This window comes from Rhinolophus ferrumequinum, chromosome 26 (assembly GCF_004115265.2).
Source record: "Rhinolophus ferrumequinum isolate MPI-CBG mRhiFer1 chromosome 26, mRhiFer1_v1.p, whole genome shotgun sequence".
Classification (NCBI taxonomy): Eukaryota; Metazoa; Chordata; class Mammalia; order Chiroptera; family Rhinolophidae; genus Rhinolophus; species Rhinolophus ferrumequinum.
Window position 1 is genome coordinate 22,576,193 of NC_046309.1, and position 23,083 is coordinate 22,599,275.

The window sequence follows — 23,083 nt, forward strand, 5'->3', positions numbered from 1 at the left end:
TTTGGGAGTAATACTTCACCTTTTATTTTATAATCTTCATATTTGGTACAGGAATATACAGCAGACTGTTTTGAGGGATTTGTATTTTGTTCTATCAAGGGACCAGATAGTACTTTTGGCTGTGAGGACCAAGAGGTAAAATCGAGAATATTATGCAAGTATCGATATAATCATTGCAATTGTAACCATTTAAATATGTAAAAACCGTTCTAAGCTCTTGAGTAGTAAAATAAAGCACAACAAAAAAACTGTCAGGTGGCATGAGCTGTAGTTTGTTAAACCCTGCTCGAAACTAATCATTTTAAGAAGTAGTAGTTGGTACATATAGTAGGTATTGGAAGCAAAGCTATGTTTGAGGATGTAGACTCTATAGGATCATTGTCTGTAGATTTTGGCCTGGAGGTGTGCATAGTGGCGGGGCCATGGGGGACCTTCATATTCACGAAGGAGACAAGAAAATATTTCACCTTGTGTTAGTAAGTGTGACTAACCATTCTCCATTTAAAACCTTCAGTGGTTTGTCCTTTGCTGGTTAGTTATAGATTTCCCTGACCGAATTTAACTTTTTAAAAATTAATAAGCTGCTGCCCTCTTGTGAGCAGCCAGTGTCATAGCGCTTCTGGTTGCCTTGATTTCTTTGCTCTGACAGACACAGCAGCATTCTCTGACATGATGTCTGCGTGGAGAAGACACGGCGCCACTTAATAGTTCATGTGCCAAGTGAATCATAGCTACTGCTTATTCAAATCAATGATAGAGTTCACTTACATGTTTCTGAAAGGAGCAGAGCAAATGTCTTTGGAAACTTCCCTCCTTTTGTGTGTGTGTGTGTGTGTGTGTGTGTGTGTGTGTGTGTGTGTGTAGTAGTAGATTTATTTGGCCCACCTCTCAAAACTAGTCTTGCACACACATAAAAAAAAGTTTTAAGCTTTATTGCATGTAAAGTTTAGAGAACAACACATGAAACTTGGAAGGCAGCTGTACAACCAGTGTGGGTAGATAAATAGTTAAATGCTACTCAGCTTTTAAAAATCAAAATTTTTATGCTTTCCTGTTCCATAATACCTTTTGAATGAACCTTGGAATAGAACATTTTCTTAAACTTTTATTTTGAAATAATTATAGAACACACAGGCAGTTGCCAAAATCGTGCAGAGAGGTCCAACGTACTCTTCACTCAGTTTTCCCGATGCTTCTGTCTTATATAATCATAGTACAATATCAAAATCCAGAAAATTGGCATCGTCACAATGTATGTTTCTAATTCTGTGTCTTTTTATCACATGTATAGATCCATGTAACCAGCACAGCAATTAAAATGCAGAGTTATTTCGTCATCACAAAGATCTCTTTCTTACTATCCTATTATAAGTCACCTCCCACCATCACTAACCCCTGGCAACGGATAATCTCATTTCTGTCATTTTGATGTTTGGAGAATGTTAGATAAATAGAATCATGCAATATGTGACTATTGAGATTGGCTTTTTTTTCATTCAACATAGTGCTTTTGAAATACTAGCGCACGTTAATAATTTGCTCCTTTTGCATTACTGAGCAGTAATTCTGTGGAAGGGATGTACTGCAGTTGTTTTATCTGTTACCTGTTGTCCTCAACCAAACAATTTCAGTTGTTTCCAGTTTTTGGCAGTTACCAGTAAAGCTGCTATGAATAGTCACGTACAGAGTTTTTTTTTATGTGGATATACATTTTTATTTCTCTGCCATAAAGTGCCCAGGAATTCCGGGTTGTGTGTTAAATGTGTGTTTAATTTTGTAAGAAATTGCCATTTTCCAGAGCAACTGCACCATTTTACAGTCCCACCAGCATATATAAGAGCTCCAATTTCTCTGTCTACTTGCTAGCATTTGGTATTGCCACTATTTAGCTGTTCTAAAAGGTATGTAGTGATATCTCAGTTTTCTTTTCCTTATGCCTAGTGATGTCACACATCTCTTAATGTGTTTTTTTTGCCACATATATATCCTCTTCAGTGAAATATCTATTCATGTCTGTTGACAATTTTCTTCAGATTATTTGTTTTTTTACTGCTGAGCTTGGAGGATTAGAGCTGTGCCCATTCATATGTTACAGGTTAACTGCAGATATGCATTGTGTGAAAGTCACCATCGTATTCTGGGGGAATCAGTTAGCCGTGTGGAATTTACAGTGAAGTATTCTAGATTTGATTATTTGCTAAATGATGTGCTGCACATGCTTTATATCAGTAAAATTTATAATAAATGTATGTACCTACATATGTATGTAGAGATGTATAACTACATGGGTACGTGTGTGTGTGTATGTGTGTTCACATCTGCAGACTCTTCCCCTAGCCTCAAGCCAGTTGGTAAACACTGAATAGCTCACCACTGGGAATATTACTGTTACCTTTAATTATTAAAGGTACCCAGAATTTTAGTTTAATGATTCTAGTCGAACAGACTGCACTGATGACAAGCAGATGTGTCACTAACGCCTTCCCTTCCACACTATCATTGTTTTGGGGGAATGGCCTGTGAGCTGCCAGTGGGTGTTGAATATCCTGTCATGCCAGTCAGGTATGATGACGTGACTGTGGTTAGCAGCAGTCATTGTATAAATACAGTGCAACTTCTTCTGGGTGCAGAGAAACTTTACACTGATAATCACGAAGAGCATTTCCCAGTTCAGTGGAATATTCATGAAAGAGTGCTCTCATGCCCCCGCCCCAGGTTCTTTCTTTCAGATCACGAAAGAGTGGGGTACCATCTCACTCCATGTCGCACTGATGTTACAGAAGAGGTTGCTAGTTGTTTGCTTCAGGGTGGTGTAGATTATGTGCACAGTGTCCACGTGTCTAAAGGATTTCCTAAAATGCTGTTTCAATATCTGAGGCAGCAGAGCCAGAAATTGTCTAGTATTTTGCCCTGATACTTGTTAATATATATTTCTACTTGTGGAATATGATTTGAAGTTGTTAGACTGTTTTCTCTGATTTAGTAGAGACCTTTTATTCCCCTCTGCAGTACTAAACAATTGTACATATAATACCTCCAGCCTTTGTGGGCATGCCTTTATTTCTTTGGTATATGTTTGTGCAATAGCTAATTCTACATTTGTCTTGACGTTTCCCTTTCAGTTTAATGAGCGGTGTGAAGAATAATGTTGGAAGAGGGATCAATGTCGCCTTGGTAAATGGTAAGAATAATTATTTTAGCTAATGGGTGTAGTCACTAGATATGCATGTGCCACTCTCGATACTACCCACCACCGCCACACCCCCCCCCACCCCCACCCCAAACCAACAGGAGGTGGAGAGTCCATGTCTGAGTATTTGCAGCATGATTTCTGGGAAGCAGCCAGCTTGCTGTCCAGTGTGTGGAGAGCTTTCCATGAGACTGTCAGGATACAACCAATCCAACATTAAATTGGTCGATTCTTGGTGTAAATTTGGGGATCCCAGCAGAATGTGAAGCTAGACTGGCATGAATGAGAGGGTGTAAGATGACAAAGGGTGACGCACTATCGGATGGGGGTGAGGGGGTGAAGAGTAAGAGGTAAATGTAATTTTCCACTATTTGTCCACGTTTCTTCTGGTAAGTTCCTTATAGTAAATACATGTACTGAACCCTGAACATCTTGAGTGTTCTTGCAAAATCGGATCTGAAAACGTGAATCCATGAAGTGAGGCCTAACTGCATGCTGGTCTTCTCTTTCTGGTATAATAACCCTGGAACACTGGGATTAAAATCACAGCCACCTCACCCAGTCTATAGTGTAGGAAAACACTTTTTATTTGTTTCACAAGAGATAAAGTTTTGTGTTCCTACTTTCTTCGTTTTATTTAAGTAAAAGGTTCTATACCTATTCATTTAATTGATAACAACAGCAAAAAATAGATTTTAAAAGTGAAATAAATGTAAATTTTATGAAAAGATGTCTTTAACGATAGATAAATGTCTAATTTTGAATTGGAATGGCCTGCAGTCAGTAGTGAATTTCTGCTTGGCTACTCTGGCTTACAACACTAGTGAGAAAATCCTATCTAAAAACAACCTTTTAGAAATATATTTCAAATGCATGCAGTTCAGATTTTAAGTGTTTCCCAAGATAATTCGTATCCATCATTGAATAAGATCATTTGCCTTATACAGTGTAAAGTATATTTTAGTTGCATAATTTAATATCACTTCGGTTTCTTTCAGGAAAAACAGGAGAAGTATTAGACACTAAATATTTTGACATGTGGGGAGGAGGTGAGTTTGAATAACTTAGCGGTCTGTTGCTAGTTCTGGCTTCTTAATCACCTCAAATATAATGTTGCCCATTAATGAGAGAATAAATGTTGCAATTTTTGTGTTCATGTTGTTTCTCTTTCTTTTCACTAGATGTCCAGCTATGTTTAAGTGGTCAGTCATATTGTATATACTTTTTTAAATTAAAATTGTTTTGGGTATGTAATAACAGTAATATTAAAATTGAGATTTAAAAAAATCTGAGTCCTATTTTCCACGAGACAAATAATTCAAAGCTTTGGCCTCCTTTAGGTCTCGGTCTAAAATTAAAAAAGAAAAAAGTAATTTGACGCTGGGCATAACTAATTGAAGCATTTTGAACTGACTAAGTTGATTTCTTTACATATGATTTTTCAGTCTCGAAAATCAATGAAAACCAGGATTATTATTAAGGTAGATGGATATGTGAGAGAAGGATGGAACTTCCTTTCCAGTTCACCTGACTCAGAGTGATGTACAGATAGCTATCTTCTTATTTGGAAGTTCCTCAAGGAGCGGGCGGAAGTCATTCACCAGCACACAGAAGAATGCTGCCCCAAAGATAGGGAGTTCGTCTTCAAGTTTGAAGGAAGATCAGCGCTGATTTAGCTTTTGATTCTTCCCTAAATTGTTGTTTTGGGAAATGTATCCACACGGGCTCTCCCTGCACCTGTCCAACCTCTTTGCGTCTTGCCTAGAAGCCAACAGCTTTAGGCTTCCTGGAAAGTGTGTGAAGAGTTTTCAGACAGTTCAGTGTTTCTAATCTTTCTTCAGCTTGTAAAAAGATGCCACATAACATTTATTTTTTGAATGCGATTAGGAGAACTTTTCATAGCTGTCAAACTGTGGAAACTTAAAGTGCAATCATCAGTTTTAGACCCTAAAGGCATGATTGGTCCGACCAAAGCTGTTACTTAGAAGCACTACCAGAACTGTTGCTGCAATCAGTCATGTGACCAGAGGCTCTGGTATTTCATCCCAGTCAGATTCTTTACTGCTCCAGAGACTCCTCCCGTAGAAAAATAATTGCCGTTTACTACCATCTTTGCATCTAAGTGGAAATGATTTGTTAGCCACTGTGGTACGTTTTTTCCTAATCGAAAATGCTATTGTTATACAAATTTCTGGAGTCTTTGCTGTGACGAGAACCAGAGTAAACTTGAAGTGACCCAGCTTTGATGTAGTGTGAGACTCGGGGGCTGGTGTAGATGTAAACTGATATGTAGTCCCGGGTCTCTCTCTCTGCATTACCAGTTTGTAGTCGCTGAAATGGTTTATTTTGAAGTCCTGGTGAACCTGATACACCAGATGAAGTGGGTTATGACTATAATATTTGCCATAGTTAGTTTGGCTTTTAGTGATGACCTAACCTACATTCCTTCCCCTGGTTTATAGTGAGTGGATATGCCCAGAAGATCCCTTAAATCAGTGTGTGTGTGTGTGTGTGTGTGTGTGTGTGTGTACACATTTCTATAATTTTAAAAATCACAGATCCTTTTGTGAATTGCATAAAACTTATGTATCCTCTTTTTAGAAAAGTACTCATACAAACAAATTTACATATACTCAGGGAGTCCATGAGCCTTTCTCCTGCTCCCTGAATTTCTTACTATACGTCGTAAGTCATGCTTTAACATAACTTTGCTGTGTTGGTTTTTTGTTTTTGTTTTTTTCATTCAGCCCCTAGAATATCAGTACAAAATACACCTAGGATGAATCAGGATTGGAAATTCTAAGTTGATGGTGGGATCGTATTAAGGAACAAATTTAATGTTTTAACCTGTTCATGCTGCTAATCTCCTTTTTGGTTACTCTACATTAGAACTTGTTGATTTACAAACTTCATATTTTATATTATTAACTTTGCAGATTATCATAATGTTTACTTAGTCATTTAAGGAAAAAAAAACCTTCAGCTGTTTCTTTTTCTTCAGATGTGGCCCCATTTATTGAGTTTCTGAAGTCTATACAAGATGGAACCATAGTCTTAATGGGAACATATGATGATGGAGCAACCAAGTATGTAAACTTAAAAATCTATACAACAGTTTTGAGTTATATTTTACAATTATAAATCAGTACATTCTCATTGAAAAAAATATATTTCTAAAATAGAGCAAAGTCCCAGATAAATACTATTAACATTTTTTAGTTTATTTCTTTCTATCTTTCTGTGTATTCATCATATTACAAAATTGGAATTACATAAAATTTGTTCTACCCTTTTATATTTTGTTTTTTAACAACTTTAAATTGTTTTCCCTGACATGAATATTTTTTGATAGCCTCTTTCACGATTCTCCAGCAGTTGATCATATGGCCCAACCTTAAAATATTGATCCCTACTTAAAATAAAAGTTCCTTATTATTGCCAAGTTTTTTGTATTATAAGTAACATTGTGATAAACATCCTTTTATATATTTTTTTCACCTTTGATTATATCCTTAGGGTAAGTTCCCAGAAATGGAAATACTTGTGAAAGGATAAGTGTGATATATTTTTCATAAAGTTTAATAGATGGTTTGTAACTTTTTGCTTAAAATTGTATATGTTGTAAAAATTTGAAAAATACAGAAAAGCACAAAGAAGAAAACAAGTTACAGTTCATCTCACTACTCAAAGATAACCATTGATATTATTATTAGTTTCCATCTCCATATTTTTTTTAACGCGCATATATTTTTTATCTTAAACATTTAGAATGGTAGTGTTTATAGCAGCATACCTTTTTATTTATTTATGTGGTGAATATTTTCTCATATAATTAAATATTTGTTCATAACAATTGCTCATGTCTGCCTGGTATAGTTTTTAAACATACCATGATTTAAAATCTGTTTAATAAAATACCTACTGTTCTTAGGCTCTTTTCAATTTTCATACTTGGCAAAAATATACTATTTTAATATTTTTTGAACTATCTATTTCCTTAAATGACATTTTTTAAAAATAGGTTGTTGAATTAAAGGATGTGCACATTTTTTAAAAAGGATTTTTTAAAGTTTGTACCAATTTTACACGTCTCTCAGAAGTTTCATGACACTGATTGTTGTTAGCTTTTTAAAAGTTTCCAATCCTAAAAGTTTTGGAGAGGAATATTGTTTTAACATGCCTTCTTGTTGTTGGTGAGAATGGTTTCTTTAACAAGTGTTTTGGCTCTTATAAATTGTCTTTTGACCATTCAAGTTGATTCTTACTTATCTGTAAGAGTCCTTTTCATGTTAAAAATATTAACCATTTCTCATGTTAAAATGTATAATTTGGCACATCTTCCATTGATTTCACTGTTTTTATGTATTTGTAAAAACCCACTTATAAGTTTCCAGTGACTTATACTGCCTGTTCTTATGTCAATTTGACTATGTTTTTGAAAGTTCTGTCCTATTTATTTCTGCTCCAATAAAACACAATTTCAATTTTTTAATAACTTTTTAAAAAATAAGCATACTTAATAACTTTCCTGTGGGGCAGACTCCTCTTTAGTAGTCTTCTTTCTCAAAAGGAAAATATCTTTCCTATGATGCTTGTTTCAGACAACTTTTATCAAGAATAAAAAGCATTTCTTACAGATTTTACTTGAAAAGACTTTAAACTACAAGATTTACACAGGAATAGGCATGTCTTTCTATTTATTGACTTTTTTATACATGTATTTAATGTGTAACTTCATTACCTGTGGATTTGCACTAAGAAAGCAATGCCACTTTCTGAATGTTTCTAAGCTGAAACAGTTTCACTGACATTGTGCGTTTTATCAGGTTCAGCTACAGATGTGTTAAGCCCATAGTTCCAAGGTGAAATAGAACTGGCATATTCAGCCATTGCCACATAGCTACTGTGTTTCCCCCAAAATAAGACTTAACCGGAAATAAACACTAGCATGATTTTTCAGGATGCCCCTAATACAAAATAAGCCCCTAATGCTTCTTTTGGAGCAAAAATTAATATAGGACCCGGTCTTATTTTGGGGGAAATATGATAGGGCTTATTTTATATTACGAGCATCCTGAAAAATCATGCTAGGGCTTCTTTTCCGGTTAGGTCTTATTTTCAGGGAAACAAAGGTAGGTAGAACTAAACAGAGTATAATTAGGCTTCCTAATCAGAAAACGAGTAACTTGCTATTTGCTTTCGCTGAGAGAATAGGTTATTACGTATATCGTTTGAGGTATTAAAATAAGTAGCCCTACTTTTCTGAACAGACACACGTGACCTGTTTTCTACCAGGTTATTTCATTATTACACCTGATGAGTATCAGATCTGTTCCCCTTCTGCTAATAATAAATTGGAGGCACACCTACGAACTAAGGCTGGGATGATGTTTTCTCTTTAGCGGCTGTTTACTGGTCTTCATCTCATGTCCAAAAGAGCCTCAGAACAGGGTTCAACCTCTAAGGCAAAAGGAGAAATGTAAACATCGAGGTTTTTAAACTTGGTCAGCTTCTGTGCGTTTAAATGAATTCAGCTTGTATGCATTTTCAGTTTGGGGCACATGAATTTGTATTTCGAGTATTTCCCTCTTTTAAATAGTGGTGACATAAATTACAAACATCATGTCCTTTATACGGAAATGGACAGACACTGCGTATGAAGGACCATCTACCTCTATTAAATATAACAAGATATCACCACATAGCTTGGCAGATGTCTGAACCTTTGAAACGACTCATCAGCTGTGCTACACCCAGTCTTACATGGGAATGAAAAGCTCTGATGTGTTACGGCTTTTCCTTATATAAGGCTACTGGATTTTACCTCCTAACAATTGGTTTGTTCTTTCGCTTCTACCCAAGAGAGCAGTGAGGATAAAATGGCTGTGCCTGTTCTTGGCAAGACAAGGAGTTGCTATGCTTGCTATGACAGCGGGCCTCAGTGCTCTGTCTTGTTCCTCTCTGGTCTTCCTTAGTCACTACCATGCATACTGAGCCTCTGAGCTAGCCTCTGAACTTCAGCAGAAAAGCTGGGACTGGTTTCCGTCTCAGCATTTCCCAAAGTGTATTCAGTGGAACCCCAGTCCTTTAAAACTATAATAATGGTCAAATAAGTTTGGGGATGACACCTTGTGTTTTGTACCTTTTTAGGGGTTTACAATAAAAGGCTCTGAAGTTCTGCCCTAAAGAAACCTCTTTACCTTTGTTTAGGCCAGTGTTAATCTTGATTTTGTAAAAACAAAATAGAAAAAATACCTATATCCAAGAAAACTTACATTTTAGGGGGTGCAAGTCTCTAATGATGCCTACTTTCCACCTCAACCCCTTATAAAATAAGTTGTTTTTTTGTTTGTTTAATAAAGAATATAATAGTTTGCATGAGCAAGTTAAATTGTGCTGTCATATGTCTCCTTTTGGAGAGAACAGTCTATGACATGTTAGCTTCATGCCTAAGTGAAGCTTTTAAATATAGCTGTCTTGAAGTAAGAGATCTTCAGGGTCACTTGAAATAATAGCATCACAACCCTGGGCCAGATTCCCTTGGAACTTTTCTGTGAATAACTCCACTGCTCACCTCTGAGGGCGCCAGTTATCCTTGTTATTTCTCTATGTGAAGCAAAACATTAAACAATCCTTCAGTAAATGTTATGTTCTCAGGGTGATCTCCCTCTAAATTCGCCCTACAGTCCTTTTCTTGGATAAATGGAACAACAAAACAATAAATATGGTCCCCAAATTATTTGCTTCAGTATTTGAAGCTTAAAGACTTCTTTTATAGTTTTCTCCAGGCTCAATACACATGGCTCTTTTCACTATGTATCATGTGAAGTTTCTAGGTGGTTTTACCCTCCTGGCTGTATTTCTTGGACGTCCTCTAGTTCATTATTGTCTCTCTTAAATTGAGTGCCCCAAATCGAACACAGTGTTCCAGATGTGGTCTGGCCAGTCCGGGGTACAATAGCGATGCTAGCTTACTATGCTGTAGAGATTACATTTCTTTGAATATTCATTCAGACTTGTATTAGTTTTCTTTTAAACAGTCACATCACATTTTTTGGCTCCTGAGTTTTTGGTCAAGTTAAATTCTCAAATCTTTTCATCTGATCTCAGACGTTGGTGTTTTAAGCACTGCCAAGTCAGGTCTTCTCCCTAGTCAGAACTTGATTAGATTTCATCTAAACAAAGGACTTGATATTCATGGATCGTTGTTAAATTTAATTTTGCTGATTTTGGCCCACTTGGCCTTGATTCTGACATTTGTCCTATGAGGTTTCTGTGATCCAGGCTTTGTATTCTCTCCAAAGTCGTTCTTATGTTTAAATCTAAGTCATTGATAAAGATGTTTACCGAGGCTGAGTATGCCACCCTGTTAGAAAGACCTCCTGCAGGGGATTTGTCTATTAATCAACTGCAGAAACTACTTCTCAGACAGCTGCCATTGCCCCTGACAGGCATACCCTCCAGCTGCTTTGTCACTATTTTACTGACACTATTTTATAGACACTATTTTCTGAAACTATCAGATGCTCACTTGAAATTCATGAACTATGCTAATTCCAGTACGCTGATCTGCCCGAAACCTCTTCAAAAGCTGAAATCGCTGAAATGACGGTAACCTGACTTTATTCATTCCTCCCTCCTTCCCACTACCTTCTCTCTTTCTTTCCTTCTTTGTTTTCATGCTCACAGCCTCTCCTTGTAATAATCCCTTCAAGAAGGTTGCTAGGAGTTGGAATTGGTTTTATTGGACCCTGATTTCTAAAATATCCCTTGCCTTTTTTGAAAACTGGAATATTTAACTATTAATGTCCTAGCATCTCCATTTTCCATGATGCTTCTAAAATAACTGTCACTACATTGAAGGTTATATGAACAAGTTCCTTTAGAATTCAGGTGTGTGATGTGTGTGGGCCTAGCGGTTTAAATGTACTTTCAGGCATTTATATGGACATTCTTGAACTGTCATTCCCTTTTCATGTTGATCAAAGAATGTTTGCCTTCCTGGAAAAGACAATCATGCTTTGATCTCGATATTATGTTTCTCGTGAAACAGTGGTTCTCTTCATTATTCACACGCAGTAGCAAAAGCTCTTTTCTGCGGCCTTTGAGAGTTTTATGAGTCTCATCTCATTCTAAGCACTACAGACCTTCCTGATAGTACTAGTAAAAGTTTTGTCATTGGTAGTAGGATTTGCCTTGTATTTCTGTACACTTCCTTTTTGAAGTTTCAGCCCATCACAGAACACTCCTGTAGTAGCACTAATTTAAAAATTGTCTCCCTTTTTTCCTGAGATTATTAGCAAATTACATAGTGGACATTGTTAGGGTTTTTGTTTGTGCGTTGGTTTTTAAGGAGTCATATTATCTCATAAGAGTTTCTAATCTAAACTTTGTATAATACGTCTGCTCTCTTTAAACTCTAGGCTACATGGTCCGCTTTGCCTAGAATTTCTTATTCTGCAAACTCCTAAAGTAACATGGTGATTTTCTTCCAGTGTTCTTGACACTTGTACTTGTCAACTGGTCCCTTCCTGTTAGTCAGAATTGAAGCCAGAATATCAGTTCTCCTTCTTGCTTTGTGTGCTTTTCGAGAAAGGGAGCCCTAGCTGGGTTTGATGGTGTGACTGACTGAAGGACGATCCAATGTCCTTCCTTTCCCATCAAAGATGGAGGCAGAGCCCAAGACTCCCCATTTCAGTTCCCACTTCCTCTGTTTCTACTCTGGTTGTCTCTGTGCAGCTTTGGAGTCTGTTCTAGGAAAACTTGATTCCTATCTCTGTCTACCTTCTGGTTTGTCAGAGGATAATTTTCTATTCATTTAAAAAATATCTTAACTAAAGTAATTTATTCCATAGAAATTTTTAACAATGCAGCTAGTTATGACCATTAGTAAAGATTAAAATATATGTAGCACACTCATGGTGTTCCTATATATAATACAAAAGCTTATCTCTAAGTTTCATGCTGTATATAACTACATTAGTTATTGTGGCTTTTAAAAAAGGGGGCATTTTGACATCTACTGTATATTTGACATCTAGTGCTTAAACTATTGGCTGTATTGTATGGTTTTAAACTTCTTTTTGAACTATGAAATCATCTTTTGCTTAGTTAAATAGAAAATATCAAAAAGGACTAAGAAAATCCTCTAAACTACGTAGGCGGATCTTTAGAAAAGAAAACTTTAGAAGTCATCAAGAGAGTTATCTTGTTCTAAAAGTACAGTTAGATAGATACAGATGGGGACAGGGGTGCCCACGACCACCCCCAGGTGTGGTGACCTGCTAGAAGGATTTACAGGATCCAGCATATAGACCTGCTCACAGACGGCTGCCATTTGTTGCACCAAAAGGACAAAAGTGCATGAGGCAAAGTCAGGTTTCCAAGAGACCTCTCCCAGGTGGTCACACAGCACATGCTTAATTTCTCCAGCAATAAATGGTGACAACGCTGTGAAATTCTGTCTCCTAGGGAAGCTTATTAGAGACTTAGTGCACAGGGTTTTTATCAGGAGCTGGTCACGTAGGCACCCCCAACCTGACACATCCCCAAGTTCCAGACTGCTAGAAAGAAAGTAGGTGTTTATCGTAAACTGCATTGTTTGTACAGTTGAGGCCCAGTGAGCCCTTCCTGGGAGTGGTGAGAGCCCTCCCCAACTCCTAGTCTCCCGAGGCTGCTCCAGGACCAGTCTTGGTGTTCGGCCTTGCTAAGGATAGCCACTCAGGCTGCTCTGTGAACCCTTTCCTGTGCAGGACCCACGGGTTTTCTCATGGGAAAGGAAGGAGAGAAAGGAACGGAGTCCAAACATGAAGCTAAATTTTCAAGCTGCTTCTAGCTGTCTGGCTAAATTGGTTTAGTTTATTCACACATATCAAAATGATCACTTCCGAAAATCAAAAGAAAAGATGTCAAAATGAGACTGCCTGTTAATATATTTCTTAACTGATGTAAAATTCTTAGATAAGAAAGAGTTTGCATACTTTTGCAGGGTGTCAGAGCTGCATTTCGATAGCCACCTACTTTGCAAGCAGTGTTTGGATATAAAGCAATCCCTCGGCATTTGTGAACTTAACATTCAGCTCTTTATGAGCAACCCTCAGTTCTGCAAGGTGCCGGTTTGTGATTGTTCTGAGATGAAAATGTGATCGAGCCCCAGGGCCGCCCTGCAGGACGTCCTCGCCAAGCTGCCCAGTGAACCTACTGCCAGACCTCTGCATTTCGATGCTATTTATTCTTGTTATAGCTGCAAAACTCACCTGTTAGTGCTGATGATGCAAATAAAGTGTTCTAAGAGAGTAGAACTGGATAAACTAATGAGTGGAATTTGACTGTTTTCCACGTCCACAAACGTCCACCACACGCTGACACTGTTTGAAAACAAGAAAATGGGGTTCAGGCAATCCTTTCAGGGAGCGTCTCTCTAAAACAACGGTTGCTTATCAAGTGAGCAAACAAGTGAAAAGTGATAGCTGATTCATGTGAGGATGGGCACGGGAAACTGCTGTAGACAAACTTCGGGGAGCAAGCCAGAAGCACTTAGTGGTAATTCTATGCGAAAAGCTTACAGTCTTCAGGCGGCTGAGACACCACTGGTTCTTTTGCACAGCCATTTCATTTATTTTTATTTTACTTGTAATGCATCGCTTTATACAGGTTTGAGTCTGAAAGGCTAACTATTCCAGGACAGCAGCTGATTTTCTTAACCGCTTCTAGTGAAACTCCCTGTCCCCCGCAGACAGCAGCCCAGGGCTGCGGTTCAGCCAGTGCCACTTTCCCCATCCCGTGGTTTGCACAAATTTTAATATGCACGTATCTAATGATATGTGTAGTTCTTTCCTGCTTCATGAAAATTTTTAAAAAGTCCCATTTTTCTTTAAGTCAGTTAAATGAGGACTATTGTACCTAGTATTTTTTCTTTTCATTAATATATTAAAGGAGCTAACCGATATTAGCATGGGATGTTTCAGAGAACTTGGTGTGATAACTAAGTACCCTCCTCCTGCATGTTTGCAGGTTAAGATACTCCAGCTAGTATTTGCAAAACAAAACAAAAACTTGCCTTGCCTTCGATTTTAACAGGTCAAACCTCTCAAATTGACCATATTGCCATGTTTTGGCTGATGTAAAGGACTCAAGTGCACAGCTGGCACTTAGTTGCCTTTTTTTGTTTTTAGCTCTGCAGCTGGCTAGCGTGTATCTACTGAATTTCTTCTCCCTTTTGAGGCAGGAGGCGAGATGGAGAACGACTCAGCATTAGAATCGTAACCTACACAGAACTCGTTAATAGCATCCTTCATTTAGCTGTTTCCTTGGCAGTTGGCTATCGTCACTGCCTGTTCTCTTGCTGGGGGCGGGGGGTGTACTTAGCTGCTATCTGGGTAATAGTTTCGTGTTTATTAAAGAACCATTTGGCAGTTGTGAGGTACAATTTATCTTCCTAGTCTCAAAATTCATTTTATTTTAAATAAAACATAGGATGAGAAACATCTAGATTTCTAGTAGTGTTTACCTTTATTCAAATGCAATTTACAAAGGGTGTAGTGGAGATTCAAAATTATTTTTAATTTTACAAAGATATTGGTTGCTCAAGACCTTAGATTAGCCTGGATGGGAGTCTACTATCTGCAGTATCCCCTACTTATTTGACAGATGTAGATGAAAGTGAATTATTGGTGTGAAATAAAGACATATAAGAGGTAATTCTTAGTAGAATAAACTTAAAATTAATTGCTAGATTTCATGTCTTTTGTCACTACAGAATTCAACTAGTAGGAATTAGTGGAGTGATCACATTGTGAGATATAAAAATGTCAAATCACTGTACTGTACACCTGAAACTAATGTAACTAATATACTGCAAACCAGCTATACTTAAATTAAAAAAAGTTCAAATATTAGGACTGTTACTCTGAAAACATTTCTTTATTGTATTTTTAATATTCTCTTATTTAAGCTGACATTTTCTCATTTTGTCTCACGTTACATGTTAAATATCCCAGGTGAATCAGTATTACTTAGACAACAGAGTATGCTATGTTTATTTTATTATTTATTCTTTTTCTCACTCTAAGACTCAACGATGAGGCACGGCGGCTCATTGCTGAACTGGGGAGCACATCGATTACCAATCTTGCTTTTAGAGACAACTGGGTCTTCTGTGGTGGGAAAGGCATTAAGACAAAAAGCCCTTTTGAACAGGTTAGTGTCTTAGACTTTCATCATTCAGGGATGAAAGCAAATTGTGTGAAATCGTATGGTCCATATTCCTATCCCAGTTATTTAAAACTTAGATAAAGCAGACATTAAATATGTTCATAAATACGTATAAGTTCTTGGTAATCAGTTATTCAACGTGACATGGCAGTGTATTAATTTCAGTGTTTAAAAAGAGTCAAAATTCTGCATGGAAATTTTTTTTCCCTACATGACAATACATGGGCATATGATGACTTTTATCTTAAGCCTTTTAGGAAGCTTTGATTGTTCAAGGTTTTGATTGAGCTTTTGATATTCTACTCAATGAACTTTGGAAATACTTTAGAACTTAGTAGAATGTAAATGTGACTTGTGGGCTGACAAATGACCCTTCAAAAAGCAGCTACAATGTTTTGTTCTTTCAGCTGTTATTTGAAGGCCTGCCACTATGCCAAGCCCCAGGGGCTGCTCATCTAACATCATGAACAGTAATTTCTGTGCACCCATTGCTGGCATGAGTATTAGTGAAATGAGTGCACTGAAGGTTGTTATTGCAGAGAAGCAGTCCACCCAGGTTTGTAAAAAACTGGATACTGTTATTGTGTTCCAACAGCACATAAAGAACAATAAGGACACAAACAAATACGAGGGCTGGCCTGAAGTTGTGGAAATGGAAGGCTGCATCCCCCAGAAGCAAGACTGAAGGAGGAGAAATGGAAGGACCTGCACTTTCACTACTGATGGGAGAGCTACAGCTGAGGCACTGTATAAATATTTTCAGAGCGTGCAGCCCTCGGTGTGCACACGAGCACTCTCTTTGGATAGCAGGATTATTTATTGCTAACGTAAATAGATGTCTCTGTAAATAGTTGTCATAATGAACAAATCACTGAACCGTGTCTAAGCATATTTCTCTAATAGTGCAGTGTTTAGATGGAAAGGACATCTTCTAATTCTAAAAGCGTACTCATGGATAACTGAACAGATAGTGGAAAAATGTAGATAGATACTGATAGATATACTGGTTGATGTGAAAATCTATCATGGAATAATATGGATTTGAGGGAGGAGACATTGTTTTCTTCTATATATATATTGCCTTTTGATGATAGTGTCTTTTAAATTAAAAAGGTATTTGGCTAGTTGTGTGTGCAATGTTACTTTATAATTTGACTCTCCTGGTATACCTCTTTTCTTAGTCTTTCTCTTCCCTTCCCAAGAAGCCAAGTAATAAAATGATATGAAAATTTGTATATGTGAAAAGCACAATATTCCTTTTTTAATGTACACAGTAAAAAGTAAATATATAAATGGAGATGACTCATGATTATAGCTTGCTGGAATTTTGTGTTAGCAATGTGAATAACTTGATCTTGCATAAGCTATTTAGAGTGAGGGTGGAGGTGGCAGCTCCACAGACCTGGGGAACCAGGCCAGGTCCCTTCCCCAACCAGCCTAGTTAGATCATCGAGGACGGCCGTGTCAGTATACTTAGAGCAATACTGGCATGTATTTTCCTTATTTAATTGTTATCAGCATTGACAAAGTGGCTTGGAAAGAGGCATGCTTTACTACCACAATAATTTTGATTTGTAAACCAAGAAATTAATTTTGTATTTACTTATTTAACTTCATACTAGCAGTTTTTGCCTGAAGATATATGGTGACATATTTAGAAAATATTTAATTGCTGAATGGACTGATACCATTTAAAAAATAATTTTATTTGATACAAAATGACTTTAGACCCAATTCTGCATAAAAATATAAGAGATCTAACTTTTTTTGTTAACTTTAGATGTTCACTAAATGACTCGTGTTTTTTTTTTTTTGGTTTGTTTTTTTAAAATTTTTTGAGGCATTAAGTACTTATTATATAGGAAGTATCTTAAACTGGAACACAGACAAATGTAATGATCAAAATACCATTCATAATAAAAGGCAGCACTGATCTTTTGAATCTAAATTTTAGATGACTTGTATAAAAACCTAAGAGCAGTATTTTTTATTTTGCTGTAAACCAAGTTGGAAACTGTTCATCTATTTCTTAAATATTAATGAGCTTTTGGGGTCCTGTTTCCTCCCTCAAACTGAGTGTAATTCATGAATAAATGCACCATGCAAGTTTAAACAATTTTTATAAACTTTTCAGATGATGGTGCTTATATGCTAAATCACATTCAGCATGTATATTCTGACATTTAAAATACTTCCCTCAATTCTGTAAATTAAAGAACAGGTGTTTTACAGTTCCAGGGATTGTGAAATAAATGTCGCATTTTTTTTTTTTTTAATAATGAAAATAAATACTCTTGGTTTTGCATTGTGAATTTTTTTTATGTTGTCTGACAGGGTCCTGTACCTACAGAACTTCACATTCAGGTTTTTCAAGCATTTATTGTATTGCTTCACATGCAAAATTGCATTTCGGTGGTTCAACATCCTCAGGATACATCTTAACATGTATTGAATTTAAGTAGCAGGTCATCCCTTTCAAGATAAAGACTGTAAAATGATAGCTTTGTAAAGGTGTCTCAAATGTCAAAAGAAGGGATAAAGATTAGTTATGAAACTGCTTTGGGGCAGTTTGCTCTTGTTTCAGTTATGTCTTGTAGAGATTGTGCCACCTTAATCTTGGAAGCAATAATTTTACTACATGTCATTGTTAGACATCTTTTAAAAATCAGCATTATAAATGAAACAATGCTTATTTAATGTTAAGAATTTTATTTATTAAAATCGGAAATTTGGCGGTGACTCTTTGGTATTTGAAATTGTGTTGAAGGACTTATGGATGCATAGTTTTTATTTGTGATCGTAGATGCTTTCCCATGGCAAGTGTATTATAATATGCTTGTTAGAAACTAAAAGACAGTAGGAAAAATAAGTGATATTTGAGAACTAAAAGAAAAATTGAGCCAGAGTCTTTATGCTGACTTTAATTTGATTAGAGTAAAATTTGTCCTTGTTCTTCCCATATTTTATTGTGTTTGTTTGGAAATGAATCAGCTAATATTTCGTAATTATTAAAAGCACAATGAAGTACAATGCGTTTAGCCTATATCGCACTATACTGCATACTTTAACAGTTTATACAAATTATAATATAAATAATTTGACCCCCCCCAAAAAAAGATGATAGTTTGATTCAGTTTGGTTAACAGCTCCCCATTTTTAAATGAAAGAATGAGAAATATGCTCTGTTTAATTAGCAAAGCAGTTGAAAGTGTAATGCATTTAGAATACTTTTAAAAATATACAAAGGAAAAATTGCTCGTGTTGATCAGGGAAAAGACTTGCCACTTAAACTCTTGGATTAGGCCATGGACAAGAATAAGCACAAACTCTAAGGGTTGTAGAATAAAGAACCGGATGTTAGCTGTTCTAAAGCTTTCCTCAGAAGAATTATTTTGCTGTCTTTCCCAGGATGACTTTTCTGTCATATACTCGGGTTTTCCTTGTCACACTTCAATGACTTAGTTAATCTCCTTTTCCCTCAAAGCATCCTCAGTTTAGCTAGACTTGTCCTCTCCAATTGCTTGTCCCCCATCTTCTTTCTTGAGATTCCACTTAAGGGTTAGATAGAGTGGAAAGCAGACAAGCCTGGCTTGGGAGTATCAGTCAGTCGCTAGGCAGCTGGAAGGGAGCAGTAAAGGATGCTGCAGGCAGCGTGGTGAAAGCCCATCCGAGACCACCAGCCCCTTCCTCCAAACCAGTGAGGGGCAGACCACCGGAGGGCAGCTATATTAAGGGAACACTTTCCACACCAGGATGTCTCTTCCAGGAGTGCTCAGAAAGCAAAAGGGACTGGCCAGACCTGGCGTTAGACAGAAGAGAGGTTTCTCGTGGGCAGTCCCATGGGCAGTCAGCCCCCTTCACACAGGGAAGACAGTCCTCCCAAGCACAGCTAGTTCACGGGCACAACTTCCTGCCATCACTAACCTCATTGTTCAGCTCTGCAGACATAGTGCCTACTGCTGGAGTGCAGTGACTACTGAAAGAACAAGTGGAGACTCAACTGGTGAAAGATATTCCCCATTTTTAGGGAAAATTGATTTATGAAACTGCAAGCTCCTAAAGTTCCATGTAATCTGCTCATATTTGCGTCCCTTGATAACCAGAGGGAATAGGGGCCTAAAATCTTAGAGAGAATTCTGTAATGAGACAGTGTAGAGTACTGGTTAAGGGGACAGACATGCCTGACTGTGTCTCTCCGTTCCACTGTCAGCTACATGAGGACCTTGAGAAAGTCTATATCATCACCTGTAAAATAGGGACAATTCTGTGTGTTTGTGGTAACCCAAGTGCCTGGCACAAACTACTCATGAAATGTAACTGGTAGTATTTCCATTTTTGTTGACTGTGTCTCTTGCAGGCTCATAATGTTTTAGCCCAAGAGAAAAATTAAGTCAGCCTCTTGAGCTTTCCAATCCCATCATACCAAGTACAGTGGTACCTCGGTTTTTGAACGTAATCCACGAGTTCTGAAATGTTCAAAAACAGCCGACAGCTAGGCCTCAGGATCTTGTACTCAGTGGAAACCATGTGACATGTTCAACTTCTGAGTCGTGTTCAAAAACCGACGCATTTACTTCTGGGTTTATGACGTTCATAAACCAAAATGTTCGTCAACGGAGACGTTCGAAAACCGAGGTGCCACTGTACTATGATCGGAAATGTGTGCATCCCCCCCCAAAATTCATCCCCAATGTGGTGGTATTAGGAGTTGGGGCCTTTGGGAGCTGCTTAGATCATGAGGGTAGAGCCCTCCTGAATGGGTTTAGTGCCTTCATGAGACACCCCAGAGAGCTCCCTGCACATTCCGCCATGTGAGGACACAGCGAGAAGATGGCCCTCTTTGAACCAGGAAGCAGGCCCTTGCCAGGCACCAAATCTGCTGACACCTTGATCTTGGACTTCCTGGTCTCTAGAACTGTGAGAAATAAATTTCTGTTGTTTATAAGCCACTCAGTCTATGGTGTTTTGTTACAGCAGCCCGAACGGACTTGGACAACACGCCTAAAGGGAACCATTAAATGACTAGAGCAGTCAGGTTATAGGAGAGGTTGCAGCTGTTCACCTGAGGTTCTCCTTGACCTCAAAGCCTCTGAGAATGTACTCCCTTCCCTTTCATTCAATCCACACTGACACCAAACTACCTTTCATATGCAGAACTCAAGCTTTTGTGCATCTCCTGGCAGCTAGATTGCAAATGATCATATAGCTTACCTGCTGGCTGGCACACCTGCAGGGGAAAGTCCTGACTTCAGCCAGAGGCAGCCAGTGTTGTCTGATTCCCTCTTCTGGCCACAGCCAGCTGAGGAGACTCACAGAGGAGCTGTCTGCTGAAGCCGCAGTCTGGAAGAACACAGAACAACAGACTTTGGTGCCTGCTCCTCATAACCTCCTAACTATTCACCCAGCTGCTACTCAGGGCAAGATGCGACAGCCATCAGGTCAGAGGAGATGCTGGGACTCAGCTGGCGTGCCCTTGCACACCAGCATCTGCTGCTTGCTCAGAGGCCTGGGAAGGTTCTTCACCACCAGCAAGGTGGCGCGGGCGCAAGACGAATCTTGAATAGGAGTTCTGAAACTTTTGCTTTCTGGGGTCAACATTTTTTAAAAAAAGATTTTTATTAAAATATAGCTAACATACAATATTATATTAGTTCCAAGGGTACACCACAGTTATTCAACATTTATATACCTACAGAAGTGATCACCATGGTAAGTCCAGCAACCGTCTGACACCGTACCACGCTATCACAGTATTATTGACTGTACTCCCCATGCTGTACATTACATCCCCATGACTTGTTTTACACCTCGAAATTTGAACCTCTTATTCCCCTTCAACTTCTCCCCGCCCTTTTTAAATTTTTCAATTGCTGTTGACATTCAATATTATATTACAGGTGTACAGCATAGTGGTTAGACATTTATATAATTTAAAAAGTGATCCTTCTGACTAGCACTCACCTGGCACTATACATAGCTATTAACACATCATTGACTATATTCACTATGCTTTACTTCTTACTGCCTTCACCTTTTTCACCCTGCCCCCCAACACCCTCCCATCTATCACCCCAATAAATCTAGTGCCAATATGATACCATATGTAGTTATTACAATATTACTGATTATAGTCCTTATGCTATACCTTACGTCCCCATAAATACTTTGTAACAACCAATTGGTACTTATTAATCCCTTCCCCCTTTTTCAGCCATTCCCAACATCTCTCCCCTCTGACAACCAACAAAATGAGAGTGTTTCTGTGTGTTTGTGTATTTTGTTCTTTAGATTCCACATATAAGTGAAATCACATTGCATCTGTCTTTCTCTGTCTGACGTACTCCACTCGGCGCAACACCCTCCAGGTCCATCCAGGCTGCCGCAGATGGCAAGAACTTATTCCCCTTCAAGGCCGAGCAATATTCCATTGTATATATGCACCACTTCCTCTTTATCCATTCTTGCATTGAGGACACCCACGCTACCTCCACATCTTGGCCAGTGTAAACAGTGCTGCAGTGAACATATGGATGCACATATTTCCTCAAAGTAGCGTTTTGGGTTTCTTTGGATAAATACCCAGAACTGGGATTACTGGGTCCTTCTTTGTCTCTTGTAGTAGCCTTTGTTTTAAAGTCTATTTTGTCTGGTGTAACTATTGCACCCCAGCTTTTTGTTTATTTGTTTCCATTTTCATGAAATATCTTTATCTCATTTCTTTACTTTCAGTCCATGTGTGTCTTTTGATCTGAATTTTCTTGTATGCAGCATATGTAAGGGTCTTGTTTCCTTATCCATTCAGCCACCTTATCTTTTGATTGGAGCATTTAATTCATTTACATTTAAAGTAATTTGTTGATAGATATGTAGTTATTACCGTTTTATTCATATTTGTGGTTTTGTTTGCTTTTTGTTTTGTCTTAAGGAAGTCCCTTGCAATACTGGTTTGGTGGTGAGGAACTCCTTTAGCTTTTTCTTGTCTGGGAAGCTCTTTATCTGTCCTTTGATTATAATTGAGAGCTTTGCTGGGTAGAGTAGTCTTGGTTGTAGGTCCTTTTTCAGCACTTTGTATATTTCCTGCCAATCCCTTCTGGCCTGCAAAATTTCTATTGCAATATTAGCTGGCAGTCTTATGAGAGCTCCCTTGTAGGTAAATAACTGCTTTTCTCTTACTGCTTTTAAGAATCCCTCTTGTTTTTAACCTTTGACATTTTAATTATGATGTGTCTTGGTGTGGGCCTGTTGTGCGGGAGACCCTGCTCACAGCGCCATGTGTCGTGCGGGGCGGCCTGGGGTGTCTCAGCTCCTGCTCCCCACATAAGAACGCAGGATATGGTGAGGCCAAAAAGGAACACCCACACAGCCATAGGTAGGGCAGTCATACCACTATACTCTCTCTGGCGGCTGGGTTGGAGACACAGGAAACAGGAGCCACACAATTCTCAACCCTCACTGCGCCGCTTGCAGGCTCAGCCACCATCTTCTTGCTAGCCCCTATTTTTTGCTAGCCTAGCCACGGCAGTTATATTAGTGCCCAATGGCTCACTGGTTACAGTTGACGGCCAACTAGCCACAGCTGATGGCCATTTGATCACAGTCGATGGCCATTTACTACCTGAGCCAGCACCTTTCTATGTGAGGCCGAGAGCCTGGAAACTGCTTTTGGGGGCTCTGACCCCA

General features: G+C 38.1%; 1 protein-coding gene across 3 annotated transcripts in view; it reads left to right on the top strand.

Moving 5' to 3' along the window:
* Positions 1-17,708, top strand: part of FAM3C (FAM3 metabolism regulating signaling molecule C) — a 52,905-nt gene extending 35,197 nt beyond the window's left edge. For all 3 annotated transcript variants that reach the window (XM_033099111.1, XM_033099110.1, XM_033099109.1), the window contains exons 6-10: positions 3,123-3,181; positions 4,189-4,239; positions 6,192-6,276; positions 15,262-15,388; positions 15,999-17,708. In XM_033099111.1, coding sequence (XP_032955002.1) covers positions 3,123-3,181; positions 4,189-4,239; positions 6,192-6,276; positions 15,262-15,388; positions 15,999-16,088 — 412 coding nt within the window. In that variant the 3' untranslated portion in view covers positions 16,089-17,708. The remainder of the gene's footprint in view (positions 1-3,122; positions 3,182-4,188; positions 4,240-6,191; positions 6,277-15,261; positions 15,389-15,998) is intronic.
* The last annotated feature ends 5,375 nt before the right edge of the window (positions 17,709-23,083 follow it).